Below are 15,978 nucleotides of genomic sequence, written 5' to 3'. Positions count from 1 at the left end.
GCCTCGATTTACGTAGAAAACACCGCGTGCCTGCGTTTCTTTAAAATAGCTCGGCTGCGAAATGCATCGTTGCATTTCTCGTAAAAATAAAAACGCAGTCCATGCATTTCGAACCATTCATCTTTTAACCGTTACACGTACGCATTTCCTTTTAACTGGAGTTAAAAAACACATACGACTTGTCCCAGAAAGTATTACGCACGTATTATTATATTATTATATTTACGATACTATTTTGGAAGTTATTGTTACATTCGGATGCCTCCAAGTGCAAAGAATTAAGGAGGGACTCTCGCGCAACGTCCTAATAAAACCAAGCGATTTTTATGAATTCTTTTCAGACTAACGACTAGTGGTAAGAGACTGCTTCTTCGAAAGTATAATCTTGAGAAAGAAATGTAATTTCTCTCTTTTTTTCTGTCTCTATTAATTTCGTTTAACTGATCGTTCGTTAATTTTCCAAAGCGCCACTTTTAATAAACTGGCGTGCACGACGAGCGAAAAACTAATTGATTAAACGACTTCGGAGAAGGCTCGTTCGCTGCACAGATTTCACCAGCGGTTTGATCGTGTTTCATTAAACTTTTGCTCGATTATTTACTCGTAATATCTCTCGAAACTATACAAACCGAATCCACGTGGCGAAGAAAGTAAATTTTTCTTCCAAACTCGCGAACTTTTCGATTTTTCGCGCTTTTCTTCCGGAAAGATGGGTTCGATCCCAGCGTAAACCGATCGATCTGGAAGAACATTTCTCAGCTTTTGCATTCTGACGATTACGACAGATGTTACGCCGCGCGCCAACAACCGTTACGTTGCCGAAGATGATCGCGAGATCCCATAACGCACGACAAACGACGAGAAGTACCGAAATAAGGAAATCACGCTTATACTCTAAGACTATTTATTTACACGCGAAAAAGGTCGCACAACCAACGGTTGGTTTGACAACAAAAATTCGTAAAAACCGGTCGCTTTTGTTGTCGTTACGCGAAAAATCTTCCCTTGAGAAACGCGCGTGCTAAGGAGAGATAAGAACCGACAATTGCTAAAATGTCACATCTCTCGATGGCAGCCGCACAGTGGACCAAAACGCGCGACTGTTAAGCGAGGAATAGCGTATTATAGTCGGAGCACACACCGTGCCATCGTAAGAGCATTACCGACAGCACTGCGCGTACCAAATCATCGACAAAGGCTGAAGGCAGCCGAGCAAAAGTCACGCTTCGATTTCGATAATGGAAATTGCGTTCGATCGATTCGGTTTGCCATCCGATGCGTCGGTATCCGACGAACAACCGCGAAGCCGAAAATACCACGAGCTCCTCTTTTCAGATATTCTTGCCGCGCATCGTTCCTGCAACGAACGAACCATTTTCTGAAGGACATTTTGGCGCTATCTTCGGGACACGGTGAAACGTGCCTCGTGACGAAAGAACGGAATAAAGAGAAGCGAAACTGACGGGCCGAAACGAAGCGATCGAAGTGGTGCTGTCTCGAACGTTTCTCGTCTCAACGACGAAAGCCGGGCTATAAACGAAATTCAGTGGACCAATAATCCGAAGAAAAAGTTCCGTAACACGTGGAATGCCGAATGGTTTTCGCGTGACTCCGAAAGGAGAGTGGCGAGACCGCGTGGCTCATGGGTGGCCCATGGTGTCGTAGTTGCATTGTACGCGATAATTACGCATCGGTCGATTCTAAATTCTATCGTATAAAGCGTTTGAAGATCGAGTTTTGTTTTACACAAAACTGTCACTCGAAAGAGCTGAAAAGGAGAGCCACCGATGGCCCAAGCGGCATTTCGCGTGTTAAGAACCATTATGCGATATAGGACAGGCTGTAACGAGGGAGATACGGTTATATATAAATTTCACGTCGTGCGAGATACACGACGTAATAATTAGAATAGATTCTTTTTTTTTATGCACCAATTACGTATAGAGATAACCGTCATCGGATACGTAGAATCTTCTTCGTCATAGAAGAGCCAACGGACAAGTATAAATTTCCAGTCAATGAAAAAACATACGCATTCGTGTGTCACGAACGAGTCAGGCGTGCGACAAAACACGGGAACAAACGTGGCAGATTAATTCCAAATACGTACGAATACTGCTCGTTTGGGTTTTATCGCTATATCTATTGCCCTTTACGCATCAACATGCATATAACTGAATACGGTGTACGTGGTATATTGGAATCAAAAGCGGACCGATGAATATTCCCGAATACGCGTAATCGCGCTTCTATCGCGATAAAAGTAAGCGTCGTACGATGAAAAACGTTTGCGTGTTTGCAATGATTGGAAGAATTAAAAGCCCCATACCGTTCGTTTTGACCGGTTTGCTAACAAGTTTCCACGGGTGATTATCGAGCAAGATATTTCTAATACATCTAACGTGTAATATGTGCGTTGTATATCACGTTGCTTTACATCTCGCGTCTTAAACTCGCGAAATTTCGTTCGCCTTATCAGCGGAGCCTCTGCTCGCTTCTTCAGCGCAGACCCCGAAATCCATGTTTTCTAAATCCATCGGCCCGACGTCGATCGATCGTTGATGGTCGATCTCGTCGTGGCGCAAGGGACCGTGTACGAGTGCGTTGCCTTTTCGAAAGCCGGTCGACCAAACGCGTTATCGACGTCGAGCTAAAACTGGCCGTCGCGACAATGGAGGCTCTTTGACGCGATTGTCTGCCTTTGAACGCGCTCGATATCGTTCGATAGGGTGCGTCTGCGCGCATGCCACGCACGATAATCCACCCGCGACGCGACCTCGCGAAACACCAGATAATTACCAGCTTCGCGGCATGGAAATCGCTCGACCAACGCTATTCAATCGAATCGACCGTTACCATATGTATGTCGTTCGATCGTGGCTTCTACAGAGGAAAAATTCGCAACGAGAGAGAGAGAGACAGAGAGAGAGAGAGAGGGAAATGGAGAGGCAAAGATCGTGAAAGCTTGCAAACGACGTTGTTGCCTCGTTCGTTCCCTTTCGGCAACAGGTGTCCCGTTTTTCTCTATTTCCAATTCGGGAATATATTTTCGGCCGCGAGCTCCGTGTCGCGATCGAGGATTTGTTTCATCGGGTTACGGCGTTGCGAAGATCGTTTTTTCTTTTGTTACTGCTAGATGATACGGTGGATGTTTATATATTTGTGGGAAATTTGTGAAATAGAAATTCGCAGAACACGCGTAATATAGAAAAATATGTAAAACGGAGGAGAGTAGCGCTGATCGTTAGGATACTCGACGGGAGAAGCGGATCTTGCAAGCTCGCGGAGATTAGAATTTGTATAAACGTTCTATTCGCAGTTACGGCGGAGTTTCAAACAATTACGGGGTAGAAATCGAATCGAGCGAGCCCTGTTATGCGCGATAATTTGCTAATTACCGCGATATCGAGCGAATTGACAAATTAGTAGTTGCCGTTGCACGTTCCACTTATAAAATTTTACTTTACAATTTTCGGTCGTGCACCGTGATCCCGGATGATTTATAAGTTTGTGAAATTCACGCTCGCGTTGTTATCAAATTCTATGCGTTTAATTAAATTAATTACTCTCGTACTACGGGATTTATTCGTACTAATAGCTCGTAACCTGTGATTAATATTTAGTAATATTATACATATGCATTGTATCGCGCTCGAGAATCCTAGAAATAACAGCGCAGCCATGAAGTCAACGCAGAGTTCGAGTTTGTACGTTTCGATTATCAAAGCGCACGTACGTAGCTCATAGGATTTTCCCTATCTACGCTCGTTATTCTTTCGCTAATTGGTAGATGGAAAATTTGTATTCGTTTATAGAGAAATTTGGAGATTCGAAAAACGCACAGAATACACGTATCGCGTGATATCGCGAAATTTTTCATTACACTTTTTGTTCGAAATTTGATCGAAACGAGTGATGTTCGTTTGTTTGTTAAAACGAGAGCGTGACTCGGACACGAAAATACAATGACTGCAGCTATGAAAAACTACAAGCAGGATATATTGATTCGCGAATAATTTTACCTCTGCGAAATATGTGCAGCCCTGGGTGTGGCTACGTCAATGGGTCCTACTTAAAAGCTGTAATTTACGACTGTGCTGCATCGTTCCCACGTAGTATACGTCGCTGGAAAATCCATTTGCTTCGTCTCGAAAATTCATCGTTCTATCTTTTCATCGATTCGATCGTTCAACGAACGGCAGCTGGTCACGAGAACATCCTTTAATTTCGCTAGGTACAGCCTCTTGATTTTGGAAATCGAAGGACTTCTTCGAGGATCATCAGCTCGAACGACGAATCGAGCGAATCGCGTGGAAACTTCTAGTTTCAATTTTCCTTCCGTTCTTTTCTCCTTCTTTTTTCTTTCAAATATCGGCCACGTTTAAATTAGTAATCGTAGCAGCTGTCAGGTAACTCGGTTCTTTTTATATTTACAAAGCGAATAAAACTCTCGCGAATATAACTCGATTATTCGACCAGAAAATACGCTTGCTGCAAGCTATCGCGAACTAAGCCGATTGACTTCTCGTTTCCAGCAAACAATTCGTACCGGTTCTGAGAATAAACGAAGCACGGAAATTAGAGGAAATCAACGGATGGTTCGGTGCCACAAATTCAATTTTTGATCACATCGTCGTAAATATTCTCGTTCGGCGAGCTGGTCGATCGATCTTTTAGCGGGAAACCAAAGAGAATGGAAATTTGAGCGACCGATTCGTACTGCCTTTGTCGACGTCATCGCTTTTTTTAACGATCAACGACAGGAACGAGACCGCGATCGTCTCGATCGTGGTCGTGTCGAAACGCGGAAAGTCACGCTGGAAAAACGATCGTAAGTGTACAGTAACGTATACGGATCGCAAGATCGATAATTCTTTGGAAAGCGAAGCAGCGATGCGCGCACGAATCGATTAATCGTCGTCGAGTAATTTGGAGGAGAAACGGCGCGCGCTTCTTCCCTTATTTCCATCGACAGAGACAAAGAGCGAGGGACGCGAGCAATGAATTTTCGGTAAATCGTCGTGTGCTGGTGTTTGCATTCGCGTCTCGCATTGGCGCTCGCCTCGGAAACGAATACGCTCGGCGGGAATGGCGTTTGGCTAACGAAAATTTAATCGACAAGCACGACGATCGGTAGCACACTCCGTTAATCTGGAAAATGAAATCACCGGTAGACTCGCGCGCACCGTCGTCGGTAATTATCCTAATAGAAAATGCATTCGCGGTACAACGTTGCGAACGCATCCGATCGCGAATAACAGCGACGACCGCCCAATGGATCGACGATCGTGGCGTTGCTGTCCGATAAAACCGCAAGGAAGCACGCACCAGGCGAACGAATAATTCGAGCGAACGTTCGATTAAACGAGTCGGCGCTAGTTCGTCGTCAAAGGGTTATCGACGGTCTGCCGCTCTCTTCGACAACCTTCGGCGGGATCGAAGCAAAGATCGGTAAACCGGAAAGCTGGAAAATTGAAAGGAACGCTCGATGTGCGGAGAGACGAATTTCGCGGTGTCTTTTACGGAAGAAGCGCGAATGTTAGCTTCTCGACGTATGCGGAGACGTCTCCTTTCGTTGCGTTACTTTCCACGTCTCGATATGACGCCGAGAGTCGTACACCGATTTCACGCCGAGCTACCTGTAATCAAATTTTCAGCGCGCATCGAGCGCTATTTTATTCGTATGTCAAGAGGTTGTTACCCGTATAAATCCGCGAATTTATCGAACCGAAACCGATTAAAGATTTATCCGTCAGGAAACGAGGCAAAATAGCTGCGGCGAAAAATATTCGATGCGAAGCAGGAATAAAGATCGATGTATTTCGACAAATAAAATAGACCGAATAGACTAGAATAGACGGAAAGAAGATGAGCCGGGTTAAGGGGTTAGGCGAACGCTGTTGTACGTCCTTAGTTCACACGCGTCAATTGCCAGGAACGTTTCGCAACGAATGGCAACGGACGCGATCTTTCCACGTTCTCGAAGACTGTAGATTGCATCGGGCGTCGTCCTCGTTCCACGACTATAGCGATGCTCGAAAGACGCGGCCGATTACGTGTCCCGAGCGTATCTTGAGCACGATGGAAGCGGAGTGGTAATCGAATTAAGTACTTACATTATCGGCGTCGAAACGGTGCGATTCGAGTACCCGAAAACTGTTTGGACGGGTTCGAGCCTCGTCGTCGCCTTTCTCTTTAACGGTGCGCTGGTCGTGTCTCTAAAAATCACACGACATAATTCGAAAAATCCTGGGTCACCGTTCTAAACATCGTAGTTGGCGATTTCACAACTCGTAGGCCGCGGCGATTTAAATTTACGCGCGAATGTTTTAATTACGTGCGAATATTTTCGATAAAATTTGTAGGAAGAATGGGTTTTAATGTGACTTAAAAAAATTCGTTTTTCGTACTTTCAGACGCTTACAATATGTAGTGGGAGTAAAATTTTGATCGCGAACGGGTATTATAAAGTAAATTAAATGGAATTTCGTGCGAGAACTTTCCACCAAGTAAGTATCCTCGCTACCGTAGGTATAATATCTATAACTATTGCAAATTCAAAGTATTCCTTTGTGTCGTGCAAACTCAGTTTTAATCCGTTACAAGAGGAATATAAAAAACGATCGATTAAACGAAGAACCAAAGGAGTCACGGATACCAAATATCTTACTACGTTATCCATAAGCCTTTTGATTTTCTAACAAGTTTAATAAGACTTTGCATACTTTCAACTAGCTTTATGCAATAATCGGTACAAACTTAGTTTCATTCTTCGTCGATAAACCGTACAGTTTAATCGTTTAGAAACCGTTTCTCGAAAGATTTATTCCGAAAAGAGAAAGAAGAGAGAAGTACGGTCGTATCTATCGGATCGATCGTAATTTCCGCGGAATAAAATAACGCGGCTCTCTTGGTCAATAATCGTTACGAAACTTGGGTCTCGTCTTCTGTTTGCTTCCTCAAACTCGGATCGATCATATCGGTTATCGTCGTTTCCTTTCGTCCGAATCGAACGAACCGGCCGAAGTAGAGAAAACGCGGAGAAACCTCGCGTTCGAAACCTGTGAACTCGATCGAAATGTAGGTTAACCCCTGCGTAGGAAAAGCAGGCTACTCCCCCTGAGGAAGGTTAGCGTGCCGCTTACAGCTTTGCCAGCTTGTACACACGTTGTCATTGCTCGAGTCACGATTTTTCATCTTTTCATCGGTTTCATCGTTCTCGACGTGATCGAGAAACACCACGATTTTCTTCTTCTTCTTCGTCGTCGATCGGTATATCGATTATCGGTGTATCTACGTTATCGCTCGTGGCGTTATATAAAAATCTCTGACAAGATGGTCGTCGAGTTTCGCACCTGTTTGTTCGCCGCTTCGTTCTACTATTCTTTTGGTTTCCAAGTCACGTTATTCATCGAAATTCAAGATATTCGGATGGCTAAATCGCAAATAGTCAGCTCACGTTGCCAGATATTCGAGTCTGCTTACGATTTTAACGCTTTGACTGCCACGCCGAAATCACCTGTTTCGCTCAGCACGCCACGGGAGTATTTTTATTATTCGAAGGATACAATGGCAAAATAATAATAAATCGACGATGTAAGACAACGTTTTTCCCCGATGGACCGTTTACCTTATTGGTGATCACGGGTGACCATCGTGGCGCCTTGCTAACAGTTGACAGCGACATATCGTAACGAGGCTTCGTTCGTTTCAACAAACCATTCGCATTCGTTTTTTCGTCGTAAACAAAACGTGCAGAATACATTGTTGACACGTGCAGAAGATGTTAGTAAACAGTGTTTGCTCATTGTATATATAACAGCAAGGTATGTGCACACTTCTAACTTCGATTACACGATTATAAAGCAGCATTTACGATTATCTTCTAGGCTGTGTTTATAATAATATTCGTAGATTAGCCCTCAAACATACGGATGCAAACACAGTGCACCGTTAGATGCAAGATTCGTTCTCGTTTTCTCTTTATCGATGTTCTAACGGAAATGTTTAATCGTTCAACGGGGCACTTTTTATCTCAAAGTATCTTCTATTTATCGGTTGTATTCAAAATGCCCTAACTGTCAATTTTCATAGAATTTTTACAATCGTAAGAAGTTGAAGCTCTCCGGTCGAACGACTTGCGACGTTAAATTAGACCGCGATACGTAAACGTGAACACTTGAAACTTAAAATACACAAACACGGGGCATAGTATATACGGTAAACAACGAAATACATGATCGCGTCTTTCAACTTGAGCCTTAACTCCTTCGCTGCAAATGTATTTTTGGGTCGTTATCGTTTACATTTTGGGTCGTAATTGTTTACAAATAAAAAATAATACTCCTCAGTGAGTTACAAGCGATCAGTAAAAACGGTCAGATCTGAACCTGTTTTATCGTAAATCCAACCTGTTCTTTTGGGGACCAGAAACAAGCATAATAAATGCTTCTATACTTTACAAGATTTCTCAGGAAAGGAAAGGAGAAAGCGGTTTGTCACGCTACAAGTTTGTCAAATTATTAGTAAGTCAGCTCGTAAGTAACTTCCGGAATAACAATGTGTATGGCAGGCCTCCCGGAACAGGTAAGGAACAACGTTTAGACGTGAAACTGCATATAATGAATCGGTTGCCGAAATGGAAAAAGAAAAAGTGTCTTGTTTGGTCACCAAAAGGAACTAACGCGGTAAAAAGAACAGTTTTCTACTGTGAGACCTGTGAACGCAAACGCGGTTTACATGCCAATGAATATTTTCAAAAATTCCACGCATTACACAATTATAATTAATAGAAATATCCTAATCAAAATTATATTACTTCCGAGATGGATAAAGATTGCTTTATATCGCTTTAATATCATTATTTACACGTCATTGTAGCATTTAAAATCTGACACTTGAAAACTTGCAAGTCAAAGTATATTAGGTTGTCCGGAAAGTTTCTTTCGTTTCATAAGGCGATGGTGGACGAACGATAATTTCTGTTTTATATTATTTCATCGAATTAGGTGCGATACGTTTCGTTCTATTTTTATTATTATATCCGTGCATAATTCGATAAACTAATATAAAAAAAAAACATTGTGCGTCTATCATTTCCTTATCGAACGAAAGAAACATTTCGGACAACCTAATACGACGAGAACAAGTCGGAGTTGCCGATCGATATTCGCAATTAAAAGTCGCGGCGTTAAGAATTAATCCGCACTCTCAATTTCCTTCTATATTCTACTTATTCCGTAAACAGACAGCGTCAACGATCCGCAACTATCTTTCTATAAAATTCCAACGCTGTTACCGCCAGCCAAATCGACCAAAATGTGTCCTAACGTTTCTACCATAAGCTCGACAGCTCCTTTGGCTCCTCTAGCCGAGAAGCAGGAGAAACGAAAGGCAAGAAAAAGAGAACGAGAGGGAAAAGAAAAGAGGAAAGCGAGGGCAACGAGGGCTCAAGTTGAAATAATTATTAGACAGGTCGGAGGTAAAGCGCGACGTCGATTCGGCTTGCGTAACGTTCCCTCTCGATTATTTATCGTTCTCTCGATATACCTCTTGGCCGAAGTGGCGCGTTACCGCGTAAAATCGAAAGCTTTTACGGGGCCGTGTTCGCGCGTACCTAGACAACGGCAGAGGAAGCGGAAACGCGGCGCGCGAACCGTGGAAAAAATACGCGCGCGTGTCTGGTCCAGCGAGAAAGAGATTCCGATGGATGTTTTATTTTCTATTTTCCTGTCTCTGTGTTTCAGCCGACGCAACGAGATTGAGGCATTCCAGACACTTGGACGCGAGATCGCAGTTTCCTAACGAAGAGGAATTTCAGGTGAGTGCTTTTCGATTATACTACTTTTATTCTATCAACCGATTCTCCGGTTCGATCGATCGGCACGCTTGGATGACGTTGTGAAATATTTCTGCAACGTTCAATGATTAACGGAATCGGAGTTGTTTAGTTAAAGTTAGATCGCAGGGATCGGGCCATCGCGTTCGTTGAGCGAAAGGCTGACATCGAAAACGACTTCCGATCTTCCACGCGTTTGCCTCTTTTTGTCGGAATAAACGATTTCCGTATTTTTGATTCTGCTGTTCGATAGATGTCATTAAAACACACGTAGCTGTAAGAATATTTGGTTTTGGTATTTTATTACGTTTTGTGTGTTCCGAACGTACAGCAAGAAAAGCAGAGCTACGAACGCGAAAAAGAATATTTTACGTGTAACTTCAATTTTCAAAAAAATTAGATATTCATCGTATTACAGCACTGCGCGAAAGTCTACCTGTAGCTACGACGCGGAAGAACTGAACGCGTTTAATCGAATCACCGAGCTGTGGAAGTCTGAAAATTGTTTTCGTAGAGCCAATTAATTTTCCCTTGACAATAAGTCGAGATATAATCACCTTTTATAGGTTGCTTCGCTTCGTACCACCTTGCGAATCTCTCGTCCGATTTCTACCACGAGTTGTTATTTACAAAATCGTACAATCGACCAACGATCGTTCTTGCTACAAAGCCTAGAATTTTCGTAGGCCACGGTTTTAGCCTATTTACGATAATGATCTCGCGATTCCTATTAATCCTATTAATTCTACTCTAATTCTAAAAAATATCGACAACGTTGTGTACAGAAACGGACTTTTAATTGCGAACTCTGTTTTTCCAAGGAAATAACACTAATAACCGAAATTGTACTCGTTTGGCAGATGCAACTGAACGAAAACCACAATCACAAACCAGTGTTTTCGAATTGCTCGAATTACGCACCAGTAGTGAAAGAGGAGGAGCCAGTGGGCACGGTGGTGATTAAAGTGCACGCAGAGGACAGAGACCATCCAGACGATGGAGGTAAGCGACGTGTCAATATCTCGCATTGTGACCGAGAGTTTCACCAATTTTCCCGATATTTCAAATCCAAGAACGGGGAGATAGTCGAATCGCGTAAAATCTTTCTCGAAGGCAAAGTAGTAGAAAAATTCATCCAGAAGCTTCCGGCGCGTTGCTCTCGACTCGTCCATTATAACGTTCGACGTGGACTTGCTCCGACCAAATTCGATCGAAAACTGGACTGAAATTGTTCGAGGAAACGCTGCATTTTAGCCTTTTAAAACGTGTTTTTCTTTCACGCAGGCACCATCACTTATAGTTTCGTGACAGCTCCCGGCGAGAAACTAAAATTCGAGATCAACAACAGGACCGGGTTGATCCGGACGACGCAGGTGCTGGACAGGGACGAACCGGCTCGAGAAAAGGAAGCCTACCTGACCGTCCTCGCGACCGACAACGGAAGGCCGCAACTCGACGACGTGTGCACGTTCAAAGTGACCATCGAGGACGTGAACGACAATGGGCCCGTTTTTGACAAAGTGGTAGGTGCCGCGTGACCACCTCGAGAACCTTCTTCGAGCGCTCTCATGAGTCGCTCGATTCGTCCATATACCGATTTACGACACAGCCTAGTCGATAAGTACTTGGACATTCTCGCTTGGATCTTCCAACAGAAACGCGGTAATTAGCTTCGATCGTTAGGAAAACGATTAAAATAGGAGAGTTCGTGTTCGTAGGACGATTGAAAAGGTTTCTGAAAATTATTTGGAAGGGTTGGAAGAAAATAAGGAATTAATAACACGATTTTCCGACCTACTGGAACAATTCGAAATCATTAGCCTAAAGTATTTTACGTTATGCGCAATTGAATAGCAATATAGAAAACGTAATAGATCGTAGAAGGAACGAAGAGAACGCCGAGAGTAGAAGATCGCGCAGTTTCGAAATCCAGTACGTTTTTTTTTCTATGAAAATATCGAAAATATCGGAATGCTGTTTCGTATTGAACGAACGACTTTAGTACGCGTAACTGATGGACGAAAATTTCATGGACTTTAAGATTCTATCGATTTTCATAACAATTTGCCAGGTTTACCTGATATTTCTTTAATCGTAAATGTCCTAATATCTACGAACCGGAGTCTACGTCCGATACGGTTTACGTATCGTCGCGTTTGTCGCGCCCATCCTCGCTCTATGTGTCAACGGCAACCACGCGTGCCCGTATACGTCGTCGAAAATACTACCCTCTGGCACGCGTTTCGTCTTTTTTCCATTTCATACACGTTTTACGGACCAATCGAATTTCCCGTAACACGGGTTTTTGCTTCGTCGAGCAACGAATGCAGCAGCGTATTTTCTCTTACGCTTTACGATACGATTGTGCTACACTAACCACCACCTCTTGCTTCGATTTCTTTCTTTTTCTTTTTTTTTTTTCAAACCTAGGTCTTTCGTGGATACGTATGGAAGGTTGGTCTCGAATTTTCCCGGTGTATATATCTATTTCGATGTTTTTTTATTTTCTTATTTCTATTTTTCCATTCTCTTTCTATCTCTCTCTCTCTCTCTCTTTCCTATTTTTTTTTCTATTTACGTCTTCTTTTTGTTTGTGGGAATGCGAATGCCTACGTTCTGTTTTTGTTACGCAGTGGATTACTACGCCTGCGTGATCGATCGAAGATCTCGAACGATCTCAAGGCGGAGTTTCTTATATGCGTCGGATGTTCGAGTTTGGCGTATTTACATCAGTCGTAACGAGGAAACGCGTTTCCCTTGTCCTGCGAATGTCCACGTTTATCTTCCTCCGAGAAATCATTTTTCATTTCCCTTCATTTATATATATATATATATATCAGTTTTTCAAAGTGAACTACTCGTCGTTATGCAACTCGTTCGGGCGTCAACCGTAGTTGTATCGTGCAAGAACGAGATACGTCTAATTATAATAAATATAACGCACTTCCTGCTTTTGAGAGGGACGAAAGTTTCGAGAATACGTCGCGAATTATCCACGGACGAACGACGATAGCGATAAAGACTACGAACGATGTCGGCGATGAAAGGAAATATCATATCGTAGAAATAGCAGCGGAAGAAAGTTTCAGCTCGTTTTAAAATCGTATTTCGCGTTCTCTCTAATCTTCTCTTTCGCCAGACGACATACCAAACGACGAGGAATGCGCGACGCTCGTCATATCGGAAATGATGTATACGTCTAGTACGAAACGTACCAGACACGCGCATTTGACGCTTATAGGATAGAAAATCCCACTTTTACCGCTCGTATCGCGGCTTCTTTCGTCGCGTTTAGTTTATATCTCTGGACGCATGCACACGTAGATTTGTTTAGAGAAGGGCAAGACACGCTGGTGGGAAATAGATAGAGATTTCAGAAATCGATCGATACGATGCAGACGTATTTCCATATAACGTTGTTTTGTTTTTCTGGTGATCGTGGTCTCGCGTACAGGCGTATACCGAGTCGGTGCCGCAAGATTTGCCCCTGGGACGAGAAGTGATGAGGGTATCCGCCACGGACATCGACGATGGCAACAACTCAGTGGTCTACTACAGCTTGTTGTCTAGAAAGCCCGAAGACGCGGTGTACTTTCGAATCGATCGCAACACGGGTGTGATATTTCTCAATAAAACCATCGACGTAAGTATCACGCGACGCTGTTGATCCGAGACATTCGAACGTTAATCGAATTAATTAATTTTTACCCTTCGGTTGTGACGCGCGTGGCCGAGAGTACACGGTTCTCCTTTGTATACAAATAAACGGTCGATCCGACGCTTTCCGGAACAATCGGATTTTTCTAGCGTCTAATCGAACGTGGTAGAATCCATATGCTACGTTGATTCATAAACATGGACGGATGTCATGTAAATATTGGGTCGACAATCGAGTGATTGCGGATTTTCTCGTTACCGTCTAACGACAAAATCCGCTATCTCTTGGTCGCCAACCCAGCGTAACGCGTAGTACGAAATAATTCGCCCGAGCGTCGACTGTAACGCGTTGCTGAACGAAAGGCTTTCGAATGGATCGAGTAAACCTTTTTTTTTCCTACAAATAAAGCAACGAATCTGGTGAATTTCGATCGCCGAACGAGTGAGAAAGAGCGAAGCGAACCCGAGCCGAATGGAAGGAATTTAAACGATCGTGGAATATTTGCAGAGGAATCCGGATTACAAGTTCAGCATGACCGCGACAGCTAAGGATCAGGGCGACGTTCCAAAATCGAACACGATCGATCTGGATATTCGAGTGGTGGAGTCTCACAAGAAGGCTCCGGCTTTCTTACCAAGACCTGCCGAGCCGATTCGATTGCAGGAAAATTTCAGCGACTTCGACGCGAGTATCATCCGGCTAAAGGCCGTCTCGAACAGCGGAGACAACAGCGGTCTCTTGTTCGAGCTGGTTCCTGGTAGAACAGAGCAAACCAACAAAGGAAATACGTTCAGGTAAAGCGAATCTCTTATGATTAGTTACGATTTGCGAATGTCGTTATTCCGCCTTGCCAATTGCTCGAGTTAATTAACATTCGAGCGACGGCTAATGTGAAATTTCTATCGAAGAAATGGAAATTGAAAGGCACGTGAAGAGGTATCGAACGCGAGGAGAAAAATAAGCTTTAACTAGTCGAGTGTATATTCTATAAAAAGTCGTTCTAATTTCACAAAATGCATAGATATCGACGTGCATAAAATTTCTATAAGAAATTACAGACCGGCCAGTTTGACCGCTCTGGTAATTCCGTTAACTTTTATGCGCTCTCAAGCTTCAATTTTTCTCTTTCTCCCGTGTCGATGTCATTCAAGATTCTGTTTCGCAAGGGAAATCGGCTCGACGTTAATACTTTGACTGCCACGTTGGTCATGTACGACTGGTACCATGGTTTCTTTCTTTCAACTTCTTACGATTGTAAAAATTCTATGAAAATTGACAGTTAGGGCATTTTGAATACAACCGATAAATAGAAGATACTTTGAGATAAAGAGTGCCCCGTTGAACGATTAAACATTTCCATTAGAACATCGATAAAAAGAAAATGAGAACAACTATTGCATCTAAAGGTGCACTGTGTTTGCATCCGTATGTTTGAGGGCTAATCTACGAATATTATTATAAACACAGCCTAGAAGATAATCGTCAATGCTGCTTTATAATCGTGTAATCGAAGTTAGAAGTGTGCACATACCTTGCTGTTATATATACAATGAGCAAACACTGTTTACTAACATCTTCTGCGCGTGTCAACAATGTATTCTGCACGTTTTGTTTACGACGAAAAAACGAATGCGAATGGTTTGTTGAAACGAACGAAGCCTCGTTACGATATGTCGCTGTCAACTGTTAGCAAAGCGCCACGATGGTCACCCGTGATCACCAGTAAGATAAACGGTCCATCGGGGAAAATGTTGTCTTACATCGTCGATTTATTATTATTTTGCCATTATATCCTTCGAACAATGAAAATACTCCCATGGCGTGCTGAGCGAAACGTGTGATTTCGGCGTGGCAGTCAAAGCGTTGAATCGTCAAAAAAATATCAAGGTATTAAAAATGTTTTACCGTCGTTGCTGTGCTTAGTGAAATTTCCTTAGCGTGCGTATACTTTCGGCGATTATCGTACACGTACCAATATTTCTCCTATTCTCTAATTGGCAGATTGGAGTCAAACAAGGATGCCGCCGACATCAAGCTCTCTCAGCATCTTGACTACGAGAGCAACACGGTTTACACGCTGATCGTGCGCGTGCAGAACAAGTATCAGCTGGCTGCCGAGACCGTGATCGATATCGAGGTGTTGGATGTCAACGACAACATTCCAGTGTTTCGAGATCTGAAGAAAGGTAGAGTGCTCGAGAACGAGCCACCAGGCGTCCCGGTAATGCAAGTGCGTGCGATCGACGCCGATGGAACCTCCGCCCATAACCAGGTACGTACGTCTCTTCTTTCTCTTCCTTTGTCTCGATCAATGTACATTAGAATACTCGTAGTAAATAATTCTCTTTCTCGAATTTATTATATTTTTGCCTTGGTGCGGTGAAATTCGAAATACGTTTAAAACACCGACATCGAGCATTTAAAAACATAACGCAAGCTACGATGTAATTTTTCGTTCGATTCGTATGATCCAGAGAGAAGA

The 15,978-nt window shown here is 43.1% G+C and overlaps 1 protein-coding gene across 1 annotated transcript in view; it reads left to right on the top strand.

Annotated features, from left to right (window-relative positions):
• Positions 1-15,978, top strand: part of LOC117230794 (DE-cadherin) — a 91,514-nt gene that overhangs the window by 63,926 nt on the left and 11,610 nt on the right. Inside the window, exons 2-7 of the mRNA XM_033488575.1 lie at positions 9,747-9,820; positions 10,699-10,840; positions 11,123-11,361; positions 13,293-13,481; positions 14,004-14,290; positions 15,498-15,768. Coding sequence (XP_033344466.1) covers positions 9,747-9,820; positions 10,699-10,840; positions 11,123-11,361; positions 13,293-13,481; positions 14,004-14,290; positions 15,498-15,768 — 1,202 coding nt within the window. The remainder of the gene's footprint in view (positions 1-9,746; positions 9,821-10,698; positions 10,841-11,122; positions 11,362-13,292; positions 13,482-14,003; positions 14,291-15,497; positions 15,769-15,978) is intronic.

The sequence above is a fragment of the Bombus vosnesenskii genome, unplaced genomic scaffold, assembly GCF_011952255.1.
Source record: "Bombus vosnesenskii isolate JDL3184/JDL3185 unplaced genomic scaffold, Bvos_JDL3184-5_v1.1 scf7180000013267, whole genome shotgun sequence".
Taxonomy (NCBI): Eukaryota; Metazoa; Arthropoda; class Insecta; order Hymenoptera; family Apidae; genus Bombus; species Bombus vosnesenskii.
This window is presented reverse-complemented; position numbering and strand designations above follow the sequence as displayed.